Source organism: Ammospiza nelsoni, chromosome 1 (assembly GCF_027579445.1).
Source record: "Ammospiza nelsoni isolate bAmmNel1 chromosome 1, bAmmNel1.pri, whole genome shotgun sequence".
NCBI lineage: Eukaryota > Metazoa > Chordata > Aves > Passeriformes > Passerellidae > Ammospiza > Ammospiza nelsoni.
Window position 1 is genome coordinate 128,978,667 of NC_080633.1, and position 18,703 is coordinate 128,997,369.

Below are 18,703 nucleotides of genomic sequence, written 5' to 3' on the forward strand. Positions count from 1 at the left end.
CCTGATATTCTTCTATGTCTTATCCATAGTGGCATCCTCATTTTAGGAGCTATTTTCATTACCTACCCTGGAAGCTGAACTGCCTTAGACCTCATAGGCAGCTGATACTGAAAAGTGTTCAAAATGGCTTTCCAGATGATCCTAAATTAGAGTTACCATGGAGGTTCTCCTGTCTCTTTTCATTGAGTGCAATTAAATAGACTATTAATTTTGGCCCTCTGAGTTTCACCTAAATTAGATGTCTGAACACAGCCTGAGTATCCATCTTGGACTGTAACTGTGGCTTGACCCAGCTGTCACAACTAAGTTTATAAACCCAACACTGGTTAGGAAAGCAAAGCTGCTGAGGGTGTAAGAAAACTGTATTCTGAATCTGTTGCCTAAGGCACCTGCTTATATTTTAAGTATCAGATATGCATGAGATGTGGAAAAGTCACAAGGAAGCATCTTGGTTCTGGATCCTTCTTAAAGAAAACAAGGAAATAAAAACTGTGCCTAAACAGGTAAAGAAAACAATATAAAAATACATTCTTTGTTAAACATGTATAACTAAAGAAACTAGTCCTACAGCTGCACAGATACTGTGATTTTTACTGATATCATGCTAATTGAAAACAAAAAATCCTGGGTTAGAAATGACAAGAATTTTCAGCAATCCAAAATGAGGATTCTGATGTTAATTTTCCTTAGTTTTTTATCTTAATGAAACTTTCAGAAACTGAAATTGTGCCAACACTGTTTTGTTTGGTTTAAGATTCTTTAAGGGCTGACAGGAATATGTCACCTCTGTATAAATGGGGATTCAACATTTCTTTGTCTATCACCTGACCCATGTATTTAAGGGACAGCTTAGAAATGCAGTTGCATTTTAAGTGATTTAAGTGGCCTTTTTCCCTTCATGTTACCCTTATGCTTCTTGGCTCACTCAGAGATCCACTCTTCTTAGCTCTCACTTTATTTCAATGGCCAAAGCACATGAGGATATATAAAAAATGTCAATTCTCCAAGTTGTATTTTTGCTAGTGAAGAATAAAGTTGTTGGTGAAGTGCCATCCTACCCCAGGGCTGTTCCTAGAGAGCCAGAGCTGCTGGCTTCTAGGCTGTTGAGCCAGAACAGTGTTTGTACAGCCAAAACACAGTGAAGGACAGGACTCACTTGTTTGTGCATGAGGTTGTGTAGCTGTGTGCACTGACACCTCAGGCATGTGGCAGATGGTCACTAAGGTGTCTGGAACGCCAGGTTAGCAAATCTGAGAGTAAGCAGTTCCTGAGAACAAATTCCAAAACACAAAATCATAGCTCAGAATTTGGTACAGAATCAGAACATAGGCTGAGAAACTGTTAGATAAACAAAATCTTTGTATCATTTCTGGTGTGTGGGAGACTGTAAGAGGAAACTTCATAAGTCCTCAAGCTTCTTAACTGAGTTTCTTGCCAAGCAGCAGAACTCGCAGTGTGCTGGTCCCTGAGAGCTGGTGCCTGATATAAATGATTCCTCCTCATCTTCAGGGATCTGTTTTGCCAGTATTCAGGAATGTTGCAGCAAAAATACTAATAAACAAGAAACAAAAGGAGGGGATCAGAATACATATCAATAAAGTATCTGCTACTTTGATAATTTCACATTACTATTTAATGCCTCAGTATTACCTAAATCTCTTTTAATTCTCATCAAGGGGATAATAATTTTGGCTGCTATTGGCACTCTGCACTGGCAAAGGTAATACTGGCCTTATTCTTCATGTGCCAGTTGCACTATCAGCATAGCAGGACCTACTGGTTGAGATTTGGCCTATCAAGTTTTGGTGTTTTGGTTTGTTTTCATTTCAGTGAATGGTGTGACCTTAATATAAATATCATCTTTAACATTCCTTTACCAAAACTGTAGCTAGACAGAAGGACTTTGACTAACAACTCTTACATGAGCCCTAACATCTGTCCAAAGAAATCATGGAATATCTCAAGTTGGAGGGGATCCCTAAGGAGCATCATGTCCAATTCCCTGCTTCTCACAGGACTACCTAAACCAGGTGACTACGAGCATCCTCCAGACACTTCTTGAACTCAAGTCTGCTTCCCTGGAGAGCCTGTTCCAGTGAATGATCACTTTTGTTGAAAAGCCTTTCCCTGATATTCAATCTGAGCTTAGACCAATGCAGCTCCGTTCCATTTCCCCATGTCCTATCACTGCTCCCCAAAGAGGAGATCAGCACCTCCCCCTCCACTCCTCCACTGGCACCTGGGAGGAAGCTTTAGACTGTGGTGGAGTCACTCCTTATCCTTCTCCAAGCTGAGAAAGCCAAGGGACTTCAGCCACTGCTCGTGAGTCTTGCGCTTGAAACACTACCAGTGCCAAACCTGCTCCCACCTCAGTAAGATATCCTAAACCTCCATGTCTATAAAATTAATGGCATCCAGCACCACTCACCTATTCCATCTTCATGCCAACATTACTTCCATTATATCTACATTTTGGATAGCACTTGATAAGCTGTTCTTAGTTACAGGAATAGTCACAGCAGACAAGAACTTTTGACAAACTTTTCCATAGCCCTGTGCCCTGCACCCTCTGCACATCTAGGATGCTGTTTCTTTTCCATGTGACCTCATGGCATATTTTAGGGCATCAGTGCTCTGTTGGTTTAATTAGTATGGCTGCTTCTCTTTCTCCCTGGGGCTGGGCTGAGGAGTGACCTGACATGACAGTGTGTCAGATCTGGGAAATTATTTCACACCCATTTCCTCCTTCATCAGTTATTGGCTGCCTGCTGCCCTCAGTCCTGATAATTATACAGGCAGTTCAGAAAGGTCTTGCTACTGAAGGACTATGTAATCCTCATTCTTATTCCTGGCTATTATGCTTGCATCTGCTTCTCCTAAGCACAGCTGCTGTGAAGGTAGAAATTCAACACAAGCCAGTTTCTGCCTCTGTGGCCAATGGAGAGAGAAGGAGAGAATCTGATGCCCCCAGCGTGACTCATCCCATCCTAAAAAAGATATCAAAAATAGGCAGGTATTAAGCAAGTAATGCCAGAAGTTAATTCATCTTTGGTATTAGTAGCAGATAGCTGTAATTTTTTTCTTGCCAGCTAATCTAGGTTCCATAAACTTGTCCTTTGAAGGTGAACCATTCTTTGCTGGACACGTGCATCTTCTTTCTTTCATTGCTGTTTGCTCCTGGTGAAGCTTTGCTGTAAATACGTACCAAGGAAGGGACAGAGAGGATAGTCACAACTGGAGGCTGATTGTGACATCTACAGATGTGGTGTCTGCTCTTTGCTGCTTGGGTATCAGAGAGGTGAGAATCGCACAGAAATGTGCCAAGGCAAGAAGTACAAACTGTTCTACACTCCCACATAGCATTATCTAACTTTGTGAGGAAGCTATGAAATCTATTGCTTTGTTATCTTTTATGCCATATTAAACATCTATATAAAAAACTATAACATTTTAGGTATTATACAGTTGCGCACAGATATTTGATAGTAGTGGGAAACTGCGAGAATGCAATGATGTGCTGGTTAGGAGGCACTGGCCCCATGCTCACACTCAACATATATACCACTGCTATACCACTGATATGCCACTGCTATGCCACCATGCTACTTAAACCTTCTAAAACTGAAGTAAAGGCATGGAAGTAGAAAGCCCCACAGTTAGGGCACCATGGTGTTTTACTGCATTTTTTACAGGCACAAACTCTTCTCAGCATAACCAGATGAATCAGCCATCTGAGCCAATGTTGAGTAGTCATGAGTAAGGTGGTACTGTTAATATTAAAATGATCTAGTTTTGTTTTGAAATTAAGTGGACATAGACAAGAAGAAATTGGAGAGGGGAAACAGCAAGCACTCTTGAGAAATTGTCTCAGAGAATAGGACCCTTTAGAAAAGTACATGTTGTAGCTTTCTTGGTCTGTACAAAGGGCCTTTTCAAGGATTCGCTGAGTGTAATGGAGTACATTTCTAAAAAGTGCCAAAGACAGACACAGTCTCATGCTCAGCTGGGGGAGGAGGTGTTTTGCTGCCACCCCACCACAGGTCTAGAAGTGATGTGCTCCAGGGCATGGGACAGCCTCACCTGCCCCCAATAGTTCCCACCCAGTTCTCACCCCGAGACTTGCCTGACATGCAACAGCAATGTCAGCATCAGCAGAAGAGGGACCTGCTGGGGTATTAGTGGTTTAACACACCAGAAACCTGGGTCTGTTCCTCCAGCAACCCACTTGCAGATGCAATGCAACAAATGGAGTTTCTATCTTCACAGTTCCCACAACTGCTCTCGGCCCAAAATACATTTGCTTGCTTTTTTGGAGGTTTTGTCTCATGACAGTACTGCAGTGCTTTTCTTTCACCTCATATCTAGAAATAAATACACACACTTTGCTGTGCAAACTGCCAGCCGCTCTTCAGTAAATTTCCAAGTCATAAGTGCTTAAGTTTTGCCCAGTCACCACTGCCTGTGCTGATGCTGCCTCTGAAGGGTCAGGTAGAGATCAATCCTCTAATCTCCCATCTCCACCCACCCCTCTCATCGCTGCAGAGGTGTTGAACCCCTCTCCCTTCTGCAGAGGCTGCGTGAGCCCTTGCAGGCACCACTGTCAGGTGGGCATTCTGTCCTCATTTGTACCCTGCTCATGAAGAAAAAAGGCAGCTAACATTAGGTGGTATCTAGGGATAGGGTGGAAGTCTGACTGGATGGTGCAGCCACTGCACAGCAGCTGAGGGGACCTGCTCATGGTCTCAGCACATTCAGTGCACTGGCTATATCAGAGCTGGAGCCTGTCCTGGCAGCTGGGAGCCAGCTCCATCCCAGGAGCCGTGCACTGGGCACAGCTGGCTCCCACTGCTCCTGAGCCTGGCAGTGACAGCGGCACCTTGACACGGCATTTCACCTGCAGCCCTGTGGGAGAGGAAAAGCACAGTGCTCTCCAGCTTGCTCTCCAGCTGCATGGGCTGCTTGCACCAGCTCCGCCGAAGGGCGCGGGAGGATGCTGCTGACCACCTTAGAGAAAAGCAACAAAATTCTGCACACAAATTCTGTAAAGAAAATGTTTTATTTAAAGTGTTAAATACCATCACCAGAATGAGTTTGATTTACATTAGTTGGTGTTCATTACAGGCCTAATCTGCCCTTTTTTTTCCCCAACTGTAATTCCTTTTAACTTTTTAAAACGTACTATTTACAAGACAGCAGTGATCACTGGAATAGTACTATTTACATGACTAAACCATAAGTAGAATTGCAGACGTGTGAAAATTAAAAAAAATACATTAATTTTTTTAAAATAAATACTGCATAATGACAATTATGTACAAACCTTCCATGCGTCATGTCCTTGATTTTAAAATTTGAAATAATTTATAGAGGACTATGCATACAAGAATGTGTGAGCACATCTCACAGTTTCAGGAAAATGGTTATGTATTTCTGTTTAATATCCTAGGGGATATTGTAGACTGCATGTTAGTAGCATTTATTTGCTGCTGGTAGACAGGTGTCTAAATTATTTCAATAAATATAATTTTACCAGTCTGTCTATTAACAATAATCCATTATATAAACTCTGCAGACAAGACACAATCTCATTTTCTATGATATTGCACAAAGTAAAAGGCATTATAAGTGATACTGTTATTACTTTTTCCCTCTTATGAGGCATGTACAATTTGTTAATGGGAAACTTCAACAGATTTTCAAATAAACTCAGAATAATTCTGTGTGGCCATAAAGGTAAATGTAACATACTTCAAAAATTATTGCAAGATTTCAATATTAAACCTTAAGTAGGTATTAAAGGCATACAAAGACCCAGGAAAAAGAAAAAAAGAAAAGGATATTTTGTTATTAAACATTAGCCAGTTACATTCCCTTTAAATAACGAAACTTAATGAGAAGCTTGAACTTGCAGCACCACCCAATGGTAGTTACTGTCTGCTACAAAACCCAGGGTTCCGAAGATCCATTAACTGCAGTGAGGTTCTGGCAATGGTGTCAAAGAGCTGACAGAGTGGTACTGAGAAGTTTTCTTTAAGGCTATTTTACCAACCAAAGACTGATACTTTCCAGACTGATATTATCTAATTATGTCTTTTGCAATGGAAATGTAATTTATGAAAATTGAACTTTACAGCAGAAGAACTGTATGGATTTGTAACCTTTGTTGCTTCTGTTATTTCAAAAATGTAGCAATCAATTTGGTTTAGTGCAAATAAAAGTGCTTAAATTTGTTTCCTAAAAATCAATCAGGTACTTAATTTTTCCTCTTTCCAAAAACCTTCAAGAAATAATAGTTCAGTCTTTGAATGAAAGATGCTGGTGCTGAACACAAATTTATTGAAGACATCTTACAATGGCCACATGATTCCAGTATTTTGCTGTAGAATTCAATTTGAAGGTGAGAAAAAATGAAAATAAGTTACCATGCACTGTACAATAAATTGCAAAAGTTCAAATATCTTCTTTATCAAATACATGCTGAATTACATTAATGTACTCCCAAGCCATGTTGCAAAATCCTTTTCAACATGCTTGAAAAAAAGTAAGCTCTTAAACAATATTTTCTCAAATAATTCAGAAATGCAGAACAATCTGCAACCCTGAACCAAATATGGGGCATAAGACAGTAATAAGTCAAAAGGTAGCCATTTTAGAATATGCTGATCATCCTGGGAGGTAGAGGGGGAAAAGAGCAAAAGGAAGAAGGGAGATTGGGAGGAGACATAGAGAAAGAAGGAGGTAAAAGAAGTGTACAATTTGCACATTATGTTGAACTTTACAAGGCTTGTACCTTTTACATTTAAATAAATTTAATATATTACACTTATTTCTTGTCACATAAACAGAATTTTAAATATTTTGCTAGAAATTATTTTTTATTTTTAATATAAGTCTGCAAAAACACAGACCATGACTGGTTTAAAGAATGATAAACGTGGTATGTCTTTGTATCACCCTGTTGCATTCTCTTCCCTTTAAAACCATGCACTAGTGAAATTTATCTTTAAAAATAATATAAACTGTTGAAAATGGCTGATTTATTCTTTTTTTTTTTTTGTTTTGCAAGTTGCAGCCCCAAGAAAATAATTTAAGTGTTCAGCTAAATCTGTGTCCATGCAAAAAAGTTTCTTAATTTCATACAGTACAGTATATCCACAGAACTTTATTTTTCAGAGAGTCCATCATGTCTGGGGTTTCACCATGTGAACAGCTGGAGGTATGAAGCCCACCACTTTAAGTCTTGAACCTTTTCAATATGAAGAGTTTTCAGATCTCAAGCAACTGCTGCAAGTGCCAGTTGACTTTTCCATCATCCTTAGATTCTTCTTTTCTTCCAATGTCTGCTAATCCACTGACTTGTAACGTGGCTCCATGGGAGGGTAACTCCGTTTCTGTGGCATAACCAAACTTTAGGAGGGGAGGGCAGATAAATAAAGAAAAGGGAGCAACAAAACAGATATGCCATTGAAAAGGACTTTTGTTGCATGAAACAGATTGATTTTTTTTAGTTTAGTCCATGGCTTCAGATTGGACCAAAACTGAGTCCCTGAACTCCAAACCTATCAGTTCTTCATGATTTCAGTCCATCACCTGAGGGCCTTCCGTAGGGCACAATGTGTGCAACTTCCTTGAGAACACAGGATCGCGTTGCAGCCCTAGAAACAGGCTCAGAAGACACAACATTAAGCATGCAGTGTTACCAGGGTTTGCGACCTGTAATTTTATTTTTTTGTAACGCTGGTTGCTATGACAACAGTTTCACAGCTGCTATGAGCGAGCATACGAAGGTCCTGTTGAACTTTCAAGAGATGATTGGGAAGCTCTTCTAGTGAGAGGAGCTAAGGTTGGGTCTACTAGGGAAGAAGGAGGGAAAAGTTTGAACCACCCAATCACCATGTTGGACAGGTCCAGTTCATCTAAAAGTATCTGTGCCACTCCCATAAAGGATTTATGATCCATACGTCCATAGTCTCCCCAAACAATTATCTGTTAGGTAAAGAAACACAAGAAAATAGAAAAATTTTAGTGAAAATGTCAAAAGCTTTAATCTGATTTGTCAAAAATCTCTGGTTGTTTAATTACAGTAAGGAATGAAATATCCAACTGCTACCATAGTTTAGTTCTGTGCATCCTAATCATGATGCAGTGACAGAAATGATCTGGGCACAAACAACAGTTACCCACGATAGCAGGGAAAGCCCAGTGAGAGGAGCCCATACATACAGCAGAAGCAAAATAATCTATAACTCACTTTTGCTCCCTTCTACTTGCATACTCAATTTCTACTGGCATAAATAGCTATTACTGTAGTGTTTATGTGCTCAGCAAGTATATAAAATATGAGCATTTACGGCCAAATGAAACCTGAAAGAAGTTTGAAACTCATTCAGTGAAAACTGTACAGGTGACATTTTCAGGTTCAGAGGAACATTTATGCAAATTACCTGTAAAACTTTCCCTTGGGGACTTTCTTCAAATGATAGAAGTTGCTGATAAAGTGGTTCCAGCGTTTTTCTTGCTACCTTTGTTTTCTTTTTGGCTATGCAGACTCCATTTTCTAATAGATACACCTTTACATATGGTGCTTAGAAGAATGAAAATAGAAAACAGAAGGTAAAGAAGAAGTCCAGTTTTTTTTTGTGTACACACACACTTTCTATCACCATATAAAAATCTGCTTTTAAAGGATATATAATTTATAAGAAGAAATATCCACAAGCAATATTAACAATTATTCCCATACAAAGCATCCATGCATTTTCTTTACTGTTCTCCTTGGGTGTATTTTTTTCTTGACTTCTTTTTGTATGTCTCTTTTACCATGGAACAATTCAGATTTTGACCTGAACAAATCAAGTATTCCTATATATAGCATCCCTATACAGTGCAATATGCAAAATAGGCCTATTAAGTAAATGCAAGACTTGCAATGACTTTGGTGAAATCTGGATCAATGCTCCAAATTTTTAATAATTTTAAATTATCTACAAGGTGAAAATCAGTGAAGAAAGGACTCTGACACAATTTCTATTTTGGCAGAAGAGCTTGCTAAAAATATCATTATATTGTCCTTTTTACATAGCGTTACAGGACATCAGATTATAAGAGAAGGAGTAAGTATCAAATAGTGGTCTACTTTTTGAGTAGATACCTATTCCACATCTCTTAATTCCCTCTTCATTCCTGAGACTTCTATATAAAATCTTCAGTATATACTTTTCTTCCTACCCCATAACTAAGGATGCCTTTGCTATTACCAAAAATACTTTGAGGTCTTCTGGCAGCCTGATTTTTCATTTCCTCCCGAAGTAGGGCTGATTTCTGATTTCAATACAATATGCATTTCAGTACACAACATTATAACCTACTGGGACTTGAACTTGTTAAGAGTTGGCAAAGCTGAACAGAAAAGCCACAGGCTTTTTATGTAGAATGCCATTCTCAGAATCACAGAATATACTGAATTGAAAGGGACCCATTATGATCATCAAGTCCAAGCCCTGGCCCTGTGCTAAGATTGTTACTAAGGTTTTTCTTCCTTACCTGGCAGTGTCTTTGAACCTGGTTTTACAACAAGGCCACGGGCTCGGATTATTTCTACTTCCAGTTGTCCTTTCTTATCCATCATTCCCACCTGAATATCTCCTAGATAACAAAAAGAAATCCCAGCATTGTAATTCAAAACTACTTTAGTATACGAAATGTTGAAAAAATGTCTAGGATGAATACGTGGTGACTTTTATCACCTGTTTTCCATCAATAAGTATGATCTGGATTTTAACACTACTATGTAATTTAAGGTTTACCCTCTTCACTGCTATTTATGTTAGTAAACAATTTAAAAACTCTGCAATAACACCTTCTCTCCCATCTTCCATGGCCTCTTTTACTTCAAAATAATTTCTACTTCCTAAGAGTTTCAAATTAAAAAAAAGGCAGCAAGGGAATTTATACAAAGCAGCTCTGTAAAGCTGCTTGAAATCTCTTCACCATTGCTCTAGTTAACGACAAATTATGAAAAGATAACTTGTGAATACACAAGCCTCTAAACACAGTAATAAACATTTTGCACCAAAATTACAGATTTTTATACAATATTATCCAAGTGATTCAAAGAAAAGTTTGGTCTCATTAGTCCCATTTTAAAGATGGAAAACTGAAGAAGAGGTAAAAGGCTGAACTTTTCAAAGCAACTTTCTACTTTTGCACTTCTTCATAAGCATCCACGATTACATTCAACTTTGGCTGAGGTTACAGCTTTGGTCTTAACTGAGTTGTTCAAAACCACAAGAGAAATCCATATTTAAAGGGACTCTAGATAAATTTTATGTTCTAACTACCTGACCAAATAGAATATATCCTATCTAGAGGGCATAAACACTTAAACACTTACCCATTGATGGCGTTGCCAATGTCTGTCGTCCTACAAGCTGGGCAGGACCAAGTCCATCCAGAAAATCACTGAACTGGCTGTCTGCAGCCAACCTCACACCAGGGAAGATCAAACTAGAAATAATATTGAAAAAGAAACCAAACAAAAATACACTTAAATTTGCCCTTTGTTTGTGTTTTTATTTATTTGTTTGTTTTTTGTTTTGTTTTGGCTTGGATTTGCTTTTTGTTTTCTAGATGTTTTGCACTTAATGTTTGTGGGTTTGGTAGTACTGTAAGGAACTTACCAAACAATTACTGTAATTTTTGAAATCCCACAGTGTGCAACAAGCAGCAATTTAGCCTCCAGCATATAAACAAACAGGTAAAGAAAGCACTCTCCTCAATAATTTCCAAATTTGTATTCTTCCATAATGTTCTCCTTTTCTAATGCATTAAAGGTCACTGTTAATTAGTGCTGATATGAGACCAGTTCATTAAGATACTAACACACACCCTTACCAGTGATTTAGTTACATGAATGTTACGTTGCTCACACTTCTCAGTTACTGTGAATTCAATGGTTAAATATCAAATGTACACAGTGAAATGATGACATTAGACCAAATACTGGTTGCTATTTTCAAAACTGCCATTCATTCAAAAGATTTTGTTGAAAATGTCTTTGAGAATGACGTCTATTCAATAATAGAACTGAAATCCCTTGTGGCAAAGGACCAAAGTAACTTAAAATTAAAATGCTTGCCATAAATTATCTGTACCCATTACAGAGCAACAAGAACTAATGACATTTGTAATGACCAATCATTAAGAAACGTCCATTTCAAATACATATAGTGCACCAACTTGGAAACACAATATATATTGTGCAGCACAGATGAACACCACTAATAAATCAACCCTCAATAAGACTTCTCTAGGCTATGTCTCAGATACATCACTCAGAAGTTTTAACTTGGGCTTTTATGATGCTATGATAACCATGATACGTGACAGACTTGTACTGCTGCCCAGATAATTTCTTCAGGTTAAAAGCAGCAGAATCTTTGAAAAACTCTTGAGTCCAGTGACCTGGAAATGCTCTGGAAATGCTTTGCTCTGCATAGCACTGACGTATGCCAGGAGTTTTTGGAACAGAACTTATCCATATCTGTGTTTTACTTGGAGTACTGCACCTGCTTCCCCTCCTGACACACCTCATGATGATGATCTGCCCCCCGATGTGCCCTTCTCATGGCACAGCAGAAATGATCCTCCTCCTTCCTGCACCAACACTGGGAGACTCTTTTCACTCACAGGGGAAGACTGAGGCTTAGTCCATCAATGACACTGGTTTGTGAAGGGAATTCTGACTGAATGGGACCTACAGCACTCACTGTGCTTCCCTCTAACAACTAGTTCCATGGAGAAATGTCAGGAAACCACAGTGTAAATGCTGCTTACTTTCCCTCGGAGCTGTAGCTGTTCATGCTCCCATCCGTTGACTCCCGGCTCGCCTGGCGAGTCATCCAGTTCCTCATCTCCACGGCCAGCCCTGTCTCCGTGCTCCTCTGGACGGTGCTCCGCAGCTTCTTGCCCCCTGCTTCTGTTGGAGACAAAAGAGAAGCCCCCATGCCACTGTGCTGCCGCAGCTGGGCAGCCGTGCCCACCCCTGCACCACGTGGCACAGACAGTCAGAGCCACAAATTAATGACCTGTAACAAAGCTTCCATTTAAAATGCATCAGTTTTTTAGTAACAGGAAAACAGCAGCATAAATATCCTTACAGGATCTTGGTTCTGTCGCCACGTGCTTTCCAAGGTCAGACAACACAAGTCTGCCCATGGAGGTAACCAGATTTAAACAATCCATAGTCTAGCGCGTTTAAAATATATTTTCCCTGGATGAATAAATCCCTCTTAGGAATTAAATTAAAATGTTACCATGATGTCAAAACCTGAAGAGAAATGTTCTAATTCAGATGGGTTATTGTTTTAAAAGCATTTGGTCATTATCTCCTAAATCAAGTTACAGATATCCATCAGTGAGGATAGTAAACTAAAAATCAAGAAGCCTTCCTATGCCTTCTTCTCTATTCATTAGCTGATTAATTTTAATTTATATTTAAAATATACAGTATTTATATGCACAATAAGAAACTTTATTACCACCTTCAAGAATAACATTTTTTCTATCTATTTGCATAGTTTAATTTTACTTAGACAAGGGAAAAAATACTCAAACAATACAATAGCATTTTTTAGTGTAGGCATTTTGATCAAGACCTCAATTGGATAAAATGAGTAGGAATGAAGCCTCAGTTTTTCTTTCATGAATAAGACAGATGTTCCATGTAATTTCTGATTTTAAACACTGTTCCCTGCACTGGGACAAGGAATTCTGCATACTTATTTCTTTTAATCTGCTCTATGCACCTCTGAGTGCAGCACAGTTATGTGTAATATACTGGTATTATAAAAGAGAAAAAAAGTTTAAAACACTACAATAATAATAATTCTTAAATACTGATACAATGAGGGCAGAGTAATATCCAATATCTTAGGACATCAATGGACTCAATTTTCTTGTGCAGTTATTTGTAGCATCTGTTACCCTTTACACCTTCTCTGCCTTGTCACGTGCTAGAGGTCAGAAGAACTTCTGGACCTGTGAGGATGGTGAAGCATTAGGGATTTGAAAAAGGAAACGAGCAAAAGGAGGAGATTGTCCTGGGATGAGGACTACCACACCCCAGGGGGAATGTGTGAGCACAGGAACTGGCTCAGAGTAAGAGGATCTGCACCCTTGGCCAGGGAATGGGAGACAGACCTCAATTTCCATGAGTGCACTCATTGTCCTAGGGCTGCAGCGCGGGTTGAAGTCTCCCAGGCCCCTCAGTCAGGAGGAATATTAGGACAATAAAGAACATGGGAAATGTAGTGATGTGGGAGCTAGACACCACAAATACCTTGAAAACCACTGTCTCCTTGTCAAGAAAGATTAATAACTCTGCAATATAGCAGCAGTGAGACATTTCTACAGCAGTATCATGAGTGGTTCAAATAATATTGCTTATTAAAAGCCTTCTGCATATTCCTTAAGGCCATCACTTTGAATCAGTACATACAAATAGTAACAATAATAGAAGTAAAATTTTTCCTCTAGAATTTCAGCTACGCAAATGAATTCAGCACACAGGACAATGAAAAAATAAATTTTATTGCATCAAAATTACTTCTAAAAATGCCCATCATCTTACATCATGTTACCTTATGTAAGAAATGCAAATAAAAAAGGCACCAGGGTACTACAACACACAAAAATGAAGGTCAGAAATCAACAATTTCATTTCTTTGGGTTGTATCATTCCAAGTGCCTGCTGGTTTATTATTTATATTCAATTAATGAAAGCTGGCATCTGACTTCCAACAGTGGTCCAGTTGTTCTAGCATACAAGCACTCATTTCAGAGAAATATTCCCACAAACTGCCAGGAAAATATCGTGCTGTAGTTTTGTAGAAAAGGTACACTGCATCATAGTAACATGTGAAAGGCACACAACTCTGAAGCCCCACAGGACATTACTCCTCTGTTCTAAGAACTCATTTGATGAGTAAGCATTAATTTTCCTTCAGTCTCATTAAATGATGGTCATTCTCAATTCATTATTGTAAATATGAAGCCCCTAATGTAAATTTAAAAGAACACCTCCATCTTGCATGATTCTTCAGTATCTTCATACACCTTTCAAACATTTGGGAGTTTGAGAGAAATATATGTTTGATTATGTCATATGTGAAGGAGTATATAGTAACTTTTATTAATTTGTAAGGCAGATTTTTTTTTCTGAACTAGAATTGTAAGTCTGTATGCCTTCATTGTAGAACAACAGAATTAAAAAATGAACATAACCATTGCACATCAATTTACTGAGAAATCAAGGCAGAACTCATGCAACCGCCAATCAAGTCTTCATAGACACACGCGTTTACAGCATCCCTCTAAACTTTAATTTAATGCAGTTTTACTTTCCCACATTCATTCTAACTGAAATAAGTGGTCTGGTTCATATGACAACAGGCACACAAAGATACAACTTTGATATACCATGAAAGTTAGATGTGTAGTATATCCAACTTTTGTGTAAGTACAAGTGGTAAACAGTAATTATTTTGACCTTAGCATGGAATTTAAGGAGGGCTGAAAGGAGGTTATGTGAATAATTATTTCCTAATTTTCAATAGAAAAAGGCAGTGCTCTCGAATGATCTCCAGAGAAAGATCTGACCTTCCATCAGTAAATAATCCTACAATTCCTCAAACCATTTTAAAGCAAAGATAGTATTTTTGTCATCCATACTTTATGTTTTATAAATTCAGCATTAAAAAATTAAAAAGGTTTCAAACAGCAATGAAACCACAAAGTTGCTGCTCAGCTTAAAGAAATAGCCTTTGGTGCCAGACTTCCAAGCTGTAGCTGGTAGAGCATCTGATTGAAGATCATATCACTCTACTAAAGCCAAACTGTTTTCCTCATTCCTGCCTGGAAATTGAAAAAAGAAACTCCTCTCTTGTGCTAATTCAACTACTCATGTAGCTGCATTCCATACTGGACCCAAATCAAAAGGAAAAACAAAAAAAAAAAGATTTAAAGTTGTCCTTTTTCTTTCAAGACAGATAATTTTGGAAAAGATATTTGTCAAGACAAGCATTCACCAAGACAAGCTGAAATGAACCCAACTACAGCAATACTAACCTCTAGCTACACAAGTAACTTGGGAATGAAACACTCACTCAGAAATAACTATCTAACTAGTGTAACTGCAAAAGTGAGGGTTGGTTTTATAATCCTAATCTATATATACACTCATGTTATGCATGCTGTTTTAATCTTAACAAATGAAAATATACGGAAGTGAGAGCTTAGAAGTGTACTTAGTTTTTACGTTGCTGAGTACCTACAATCAAAATAATTTTATTTATCATTTCCTAAACTCTAAAAAATAACATTGAAAATGTTCTCCAAATTAGTATAAACTAATTGCCCCAGCAAAAAGAAATTTCCCTCAAGTCCCCCAACAAAATATGGAATATATTATCTGAAAAACACTAGCTCAGATTCTCGCAGCCATATCATAAGGAGTGGAATAAATTACCAGAAATAATTGCACTGGTATTTATGAAAGCACACTCATTCTTACAGTTAATCACACTGGTAATTTAACTAATATGGTTGCTGCAAATAGACTCCGCAGGCCACATTTTCTAAGTTATGCACAGAATTATTTGTTCCCACAACTTGGAGTGCAAATCACTTACAAATTAGGGATGCAAAACTACTGATACAATCTTCAGCAGCAGATGAGAAGTCAAAAACTGCAGTGAATGCAACAGATTACCTTCCATCATCTGGGATCCAGCCAGATGAAATCCACTGCTGGTGGTGAGAGTGAGAGCTCTCAGTTTGCCCTCAGCAGGAGCTTCCTACAACTGCGCCCCAGCAGGCACAGAGCCACAAGAAGACAAGGCACAGGCACAGGCAGGCTGGCTATGCCAGTCCCTAGCTGGTCTGTGATCTCTTGCTAGGACTTGTAGGGGGTACAGAGCAGCTGTGGCTTCAGAAACACACTGAAGTGCTTGAGGTGGCTCTTCTCTGCTCTCCCCACCTCATCAGAAAAGCTGCATAAAAACTCCTTCAGCCTTGTCATCTCAACTCAGGAGTTAGATCCACAAAGAGAACAAGCTGCCTTTATGTGCCCATTTTTTAAGACTAAAATAATTACACACCTAGTTACCCACTCCAGATATGTGAACAACTGGCTAGATAAAAGATAGTCTAATAAAATGTGAACCTACAGAAGAAAAGGCAGACAGGGGAGGTCTCAAATTCCCTTACAGCTGCACAGCTCTGTTTCTGGAGTAGCCCAAGTTTTGTTTGCACTGAAGAAGGCATTTAGCTCTTGTTGAAGCACTAGGAAGCACAGCCAAGTTATTTCTTTCTCTGTGTTACCCACAGACCCCAAGCAGAAGACACAGTTTAGAATCTATTAATTTAAGCAGGATTTGGGCAGTACGGATTCCATTGCCACTTGAGTTTGAGCTCATTTCACTGATTCTCTTGGGCCAGTGCTAACAATCAGTTTATGAAATTTTGGTTACAATCCTTCCAATGGATATTTTCACAGTGCATGCTGTCAGCATTTCTGAAACCCAAAGAGCATTTCAGAGCCAGGGGAAACTGTTATCAGGGTCTTTCTCTTACTTGTAAGGAAGAAAGGAAGATCTGCATTCTAGTTCCTGCTTCCATGAGTATCTGAATGTAAAACAATGATAAATTATGACTGGGACAGGAATGGCCTGCACTGATATGCCCAAAGCAGAGCTGCCTTCAGCAAGAGAGCTCTTCAGTTTGGAAGGTGTGAGAGAGTCTGGGCTGAGTGTCAGTCTGCCCCATATGTTTTTAAATTTCTTGGGAGTCCTGACTAGTTTTTCATATTTGGTCAAGGAACACTTTTTCACTCTTGTCCTACTCTTTTTGTTTCTTCCTCTGGCCATAATAGAGGCATGGTTAATCAAGACAGCACCTAAGAAAACATAAAAGATAGAACTGAATTAAATAATCAACAACAATCAACTGCAAAACTGTTGCTTGGACTTCTGGTCAAAGGCTGGTATAGAAGATTTGGCATGCCATTCTTGATGAATTTCCTACAGGACCCAAGAGGCATCATGAATGTCATTTGCTCCTGGCCAGATTGCAGCATCCTTTGCCCGCATTCTGCTTCCCTGCCATGGCAAATCGTATGTTCAGCCGACTCTGTGCCTTGGTGTGGCCATGTGATGTGAAGTCAGTTTGCCATGTGGCTTCTGAGCAATCCTGTGGTTTAAGGCAAGCACCTGCTCCTTATTCTCTCCCACATCTTAATTACATCTTCCACTGTAATTTCACTGTTGCTCTGATGCCCATTCTCCAGTTTTAACTGATCCTTCAACAAATTGTTAAGAGCATCAGAAAAGAGAAACTGGTTTTGTGTGTGGAACCCATCACTTCAGTATCTTCAACTCATGGTTTTATGTTCCCAAAAAGGTTTTTGAAATATTTTTACAGGACTGAACTGTAAACAAAGAGCTGCTTTCCTGCATGCTATAAGTACAATAAGTACTTAATGTTCCTAAAACTTTAGTAACCCCAGCATTATTATTCAGAATCACATGCTACATATAAAAAGCATAAATAACTATCTTGAACACCCTATGGTTTGTTTTCAAGTACCAGTGCTAAGTACCACTCCCGGTGATCCCAGAAAAGTATATACAGCATCAGACTCGTTGTATATATATATGCAGTATATACAGCACAGAGGTCTGATGCTTGGCCATTTCCTTGACAAAGAATTTACCCCTGATAAGAGAGGCTGTCCCAGGGAATCAAAACTAATTAACCACAGCTGTAAGGAAGAGAGCAGTTAGTGCTGACGTAATTCCCACTTTTGGTTATCTGACTCTGGTTATACAACAACAAACAGGCTATGCAGGTCTGGCTGGATCCTTTGTTTTCCAGGTGCTGATTACAGATCTTGACAGTGAGGTGCAGATCAGGAACAGAACTACACACGGCCACTCAGGCCCTTCCAGCACCACTGCAGAGGTCTCTGTTACTGATAAGGCCCTCAGTGTTCTAGGTGTGGTCTGAGGATTTACCTGCCAAAAGCCATTTACCTGCTGTAAACCTGAACACAGAGGTACAACAAAAAGCACATGTCTTTGTAGCCCACAGCTGTATCTCCCATGTGACAAGTGATCTGAATGAACAGACCTTCAAGAGCCCTCATTTAGACCAGTTATGATCTCCACACAGATAAATGTTCTTATCATTCAAATGTAACAGATCTATAATCATTTGTACGTATTTTGTGCATGTGTCAAAACAGAATGGTAGCATTTTATATCCACTTTGTACATCCTGTACAACAATCTATATAACTACAAAAAGTGCAAAGCAGTGGAAAATCAGTCTCATCCCCAATCTATTAAAATCCTGAAAAACAGAGAAAGTAATTTTGTGGAATTACATTCTAATTTTGTATAAAATTTATATAAGGAATATAGATGTACAACTAGATAGGTGTACATCTTAACCACAGGAACTCTTTACATCCAGTCTCTGATTTTGCCAATGACAAAGGATGATCATCCAAAGCAAACAGAAACCATTTCTGCCGTTTCAAGAGGAAATGATTTCTATGTTTACATGAACACTCAATTTTCTAGATGTATATACCATTCTTATGTATTTTTTAATAACCATTATTTCATGCATTGTCAAGAGCAGA

At 38.8% G+C, this 18,703-nt stretch overlaps 1 protein-coding gene across 2 annotated transcripts in view; it reads right to left on the reverse strand.

The window, feature by feature from the left end:
* Nucleotides 1-5,045: 5,045 nt before the first annotated feature.
* Nucleotides 5,046-18,703, reverse strand: part of RIMS2 (regulating synaptic membrane exocytosis 2) — a 444,540-nt gene continuing 430,882 nt past the window's right edge. The window contains exons 23-27 of one of the 2 annotated variants that reach the window (XM_059490825.1): nt 11,836-11,977; nt 10,394-10,506; nt 9,544-9,645; nt 8,445-8,584; nt 5,046-7,986 (exon numbers count right to left, since the gene is read on the reverse strand). In XM_059490825.1, coding sequence (XP_059346808.1) covers nt 7,768-7,986; nt 8,445-8,584; nt 9,544-9,645; nt 10,394-10,506; nt 11,836-11,977 — 716 coding nt within the window. In that variant the 3' untranslated portion in view covers nt 5,046-7,767. The remainder of the gene's footprint in view (nt 7,987-8,444; nt 8,585-9,543; nt 9,646-10,393; nt 10,507-11,835; nt 11,978-18,703) is intronic. The other variant, XM_059490816.1, reaches the window with a different exon arrangement.